Here is a 4,931-nt window from a genome sequence, read left to right as displayed (position 1 = left end):
CTGCTAAACAAACACACAACACATGTATGGCAGAACAGGACCATAGCATGGCAGTGCGCCAGTGCCTAAACCTTTCACATAAATTGATAAACAGGAGAGGTGAACAATAACACAACATTTAGTCCCAGGTAAGTTGAGCTGGGCGAGCAGGACAGTTGAACATAACTGTAGCAGAGGACACCTACACATAGGTGCAGCAATTGAAGTACTCAAACATCACCAGTGCCTCGACCTTTCACATGAGTTGATAAACAGGAAAGGTGAACAACAATGACGACGATGACGACGACACAACCACGACGACAACAACAACGACAACCATGACGACAACAACAACAACAACAATGACAACGTCAACGACAACAACAACAACAACAATGACAACGTCAACGACAACAACAACAACAACAACAACAACGACGACGACGACGACGACAACCACGATGACAAGAACAACCACAAGAACGACAACGACAACAACAACAACAAAGCCTTTTGTCCCAAGCAAGTTGGGGCAGGTGAACATACGGATCAACCTTCTCATCTCCTATAGACATATGTGCACCAATTGAGGTACTCCAGCATCGCCTGAAAGAAGCAAAATAGAGCCAGAGTAAGAATCAGGTTCACTAAGTTAAACAAGATGAATGTGTTGAAGCTTAAAAGCCTTGAAGTCAAATTTGTATCCATGGACAGTTTAGGTCTATGTAGGGGGGTAAGCTTAAAGCAAGATATTCGTACAGTGGGAGGATATCTCACTGAGGTTGCAGCACCAATTGTAAACAACTGAAATAAATATATTTCTTAAATAACAGTAACCCAACATTCAAATATCAATAAAATAGTCAACGAAGCATCTCAACAGTGGGATTGAATAGACGGCTCGAATAAGAGTTCACACTGCTGCCCGCCCTGAACCAAACACCTGAACAGTAGGAGTGGGACACAGGTCGCGGTACTATTTCCTATTCCTAACCCTTTATTTCCTTTATTGGTCTATATATCTGCGTTTAAGGAGCTGAAACAAAAGAGGCATCAACCCGCATGAGACTCAGATTAATGATAACGGAATTAATCCATCGAATTTGTCGGTCTTGCAAATTACTTGAAGCGTTCAGTCTAGACGGAACAACCACCTTGTTTATAACTATAATAGTGCACCCGGTGATCCATGTGTTCCCACATAACAATTTAGTGAAAGCTTCAAAGCTAAGGTTAGCTTCATACATCTTGAACAGCAAAGTAACTGACAGAAATTCTGAATGTGCAAAACACAAAAGATATAATCATTTGTTTATATGAATAAAATGTACTCCCTCCATCCCATAATGTAAGACGTTTTTTTGACTCTAGTGTAATTTCAAAAACGTCTTACATTACGGGACAGAGGGAGTATATGTGTCTGTAATCACAAACAGATGCGTGTCTTCCATAAAAAATCATATGAGTTCGCAACAACATAAACTGAATGTATCAATTTTTGGGCTGATATGAATCAGTGAATATGGGGATATGTAGACCTCAGCGGTACGATCAAAATCAGAAGATACAAAATGAACAGACTACCCATTATCTATAAATCCAAAGTCAATTTCAAAGTTTTGATATTTCCAATATTGCTAAGCAAGAAAGTTGCAATAAATCGACTTTATTGTTGTAATGGTCCAGCAGGTTTCGTCCCAAATAAATGGTTGCCAACTATTGGCTGCTTCTATAATTAGATGACAGCTATAAATCTCACTAAAAGAGTGAATGATACCACAGAAAGCTCTTGCATGAAAAAAAATCTTAGTAATAATTAAGATTCATCTGGTTGACGTGTTCGGACTACCTCACCATTATCCTGAACAGACGGCAATTGATAAATCATAATAATAAACATATATAAGCTTACAACCAAAAGACCATTTCTTTCCAGGGAAACCCATACACCTTTATAAATACACACAAAAATATATTATTGGTTCGCAGCACAATGACATAGGTTCAAATTGTGCCACTAACAAATAAAGATAATAACTCAGTGAAAACAGACTGCTAACTAATTATTAAGTATATTGTGCTTAGGGTTTTTACAAAGTTAGGGTAGTCGATAGTCATCATTATAGTACCTAATAGATTACCTAAAATCACACCAATAGATTGTCATAATTGTAACCACACATATCATAACCAATGGATCATCAATAAGTGCTCTTGAACATAGGTGATAAATCTTCATAACTATACGAAAGTAGGTCACGACCGATAAATTCTGTAACTACACCTAAAGATCATTAGACATCTGATCTGGTAGGTCCTTATTATGATGAACCAAAATGGTGGATTGCCATAACTGCAGTTAACATGATCAGATAATCAATCTTTTGGACCTTAAATATTATTGGCTGATACTCGTAATAAATACTTGTAACTTTATGCTCGTTCAATACATAATTGAGGTTTAAGTCCAACAATCCATGATATGTACCTTAACTCTGTATATTGATATATAGTATCATACGTACGATGATGAATCGCGTAATACGCAAAACAACAGTTGACCCGGTAGTGCGATCTTTATCTACGTGTGCTGATCCAATATATATATCACGTATAAACAATCGGCCGGCTCCTATTCTGAACTTTATTCCCGTGAAGTGGTCTGATATCATACACACGCAAAAAATTGTAGGTTCAATACAGATGACCATGCAGTGCCGCTCTATAACATATTCAGAAAATTGTGGGCTCTATTAGTTATGCATATTAATATATCAATATCATGTGCAAATGGCGAACCACCTAACGATCCAAATTAAGACTAATATTGCGTAATTATACCACATAAAATAGTCTTCCCAACTACATCAGGTAGCTTTTAATCTCAGGTTTAATTCTATGTACCGATATAATAATCAAACAGAAAATATGAGTGCCACGCATATATTCATTTCTGAGCTTGTGTTCTTATAAATAACATGATAATGCATAAATAATAAATTAAAGATGATTAAAGGCGTTTCCCGCACAATAGCATGGACACCGTGCTAGTTATAATTTAGAAGTAGCATAAAAAACTTACATAGATTTAACATGGCGCGAAATCAGATATCCAGGAGAGGGTACGAATCAATTCTTCTTCTTTGTCTTTTGGAAAAATGTATGCTGGATAAGACTCTCTTTGAACCTGTGAGGAATGACCACCGGCATGTCATCATCATACTTGAACTTAGCTACCAAATTACCCTTCTTGTCATACTGCAGGAGATGGCCATAGCAGCTGACAAGCACGTCCCCCTCCTCGGAGACAACCTTTGCCCACCAATCACCTTGCTTCTGGAAGCGCCTGATTTCCATCACCGGCAGTTTGATCCGGTACTGGAATGCCCAGACATCATGCTCAGGGTCCTGAAGCGCAAAGATGGACATCTCAGTCATGCCATCCTTGCTGGTGGACGCAGCAAGCTTGCCACCCAGGTCAAGCAAGTGCATAACATGGCGGGGGTTCACAGGCGGCGGAGTCATCTGCCGTGACGTCTCTGCCACTGTGTCGAACACCCGTATCCTGTGGTAGCGAAGACCTGACCGTCTCCTCCAGTGTATGTGCAGGCTGCCATTGAGGAGGACCGGCGCACCAAAGATGGATGGTTCCTCGGCCAACACCTCGGTTAGCGGACAATCGACGAGCCATGAATTGTTGGTTCCCACCGTGAGGACGTAATACTCCTGCCGACAGATCAACTCTGTGGAGTTGTTTTTCCAGTACATGACGCGGATCTCCCCTGAAGGTTGGTGCTGGAAGAGGGCGAAGAGATTCTCTATGGGCTTCCTGTCCTGCCGGAGGGCAGCCCACTCGCGCGTGGCCGGATTGCAGATGATGTAGCTGCCGACGACGAAAAGGCCGTCGCAGGAGGCGGCGACGCCGAAAGAGCCGCGGAATGGGAACTGCAAAGAGGGGCCGAGCTTGGCGGACCGGAGGTGGATGGCGTTGAGGCCGGATTCGAGGCCGCGGCCGGAGATCCGGCAGGACCTGATCAGGGGAAGCGCCGGCTGGCGGCGGTGGTGGTCGAGGAGGAAGGCGGGGTCGGACGCGAGGCTGCGCCAGGACCGGCAGACGGCGCGGAAGCGGAGCACGGACTTGGCCGGGAGGCGGGGCAGGATCTCCTGCTGCAGGATCTCATCGGGGATGACGGCGAGCCGGTCCGACCTTGCCCTGCTTCTCCTCCTCGGCGGGGCCGTCCGCCCCGGTTCTTCCTGGGCGGCCAGGCGCCGCCCAGAACGGAGGAGCATCGGCCTGGTGGTTTTGGTGGAGTTGAGGAGAGTGGAGACGGGATCAGCGGCGGCGCCCGGCCGGGATCAGCATCGGCCCAAGCGGTAATGAAAACCCTAGCCCGAGTATTACTCTGACAAGTGGGTCCACTGAAGCGTGTGCGCCCGCTGTTTCCCCGCATTGCAAAATCTCATCAGCACTCAAGGAATTGAGGATTTTAAAAAAATACTTCTTTAAAAGAAATTTTATAATTGTGATCCTCAATTTGGTAAATTTCACATATACAACCTTAGGAGTATTTAACAAAAAACTACCATAATTCGTGGAACCGTGCCTACAAACTACCACTTTACAAATTTGTGCGGAAAACTACCATTTTTTCATTAATCCTTGACTAAAAACTACCACGTCTGAAAAGTGTCTGATTTGGCTCTTTTAAGCGCATTTCTGACTAGTTGGACCCACACATAAGCGGGCTAAAAATGCAATCGGGTCCCTAGTTTTTCTTCAAAAATTCGTAAAGTGGTAGTTTGTAGGCACGGTTCCATGAATTGTGGTAGTTTTTTTAAAATACTCCAACCTTAGAGCATCTCTAGCAGATCCTGTAAAACGCGGTACCGCAAATTTCCTTTAGGAGATCCTATAAGACGAATTTGGGGTACCGCGGAAGGCACGGCAG

At 43.3% G+C, this 4,931-nt stretch overlaps 1 protein-coding gene across 1 annotated transcript; it reads right to left on the bottom strand.

The window, feature by feature from the left end:
* Positions 1-200: 200 nt before the first annotated feature.
* On the bottom strand, positions 201-4,418 carry LOC123048369 (putative F-box protein At3g52320). Its single transcript, XM_044471485.1, has 2 exons — positions 3,065-4,418; positions 201-588 (listed from the first exon to the last, which is right to left on the bottom strand). The coding sequence occupies exon 1, from the start codon at positions 4,270-4,272 to the stop codon at positions 3,112-3,114; it is 1,161 nt and encodes a 386-aa protein (XP_044327420.1). The 5' UTR covers positions 4,273-4,418; the 3' UTR covers positions 201-588; positions 3,065-3,111.
* Between the last annotated feature and the right edge of the window lie 513 nt (positions 4,419-4,931).

Source organism: Triticum aestivum, chromosome 2D, assembly GCF_018294505.1.
Source record: "Triticum aestivum cultivar Chinese Spring chromosome 2D, IWGSC CS RefSeq v2.1, whole genome shotgun sequence".
Lineage (NCBI taxonomy): Eukaryota > Viridiplantae > Streptophyta > Magnoliopsida > Poales > Poaceae > Triticum > Triticum aestivum.
This window is presented reverse-complemented; position numbering and strand designations above follow the sequence as displayed.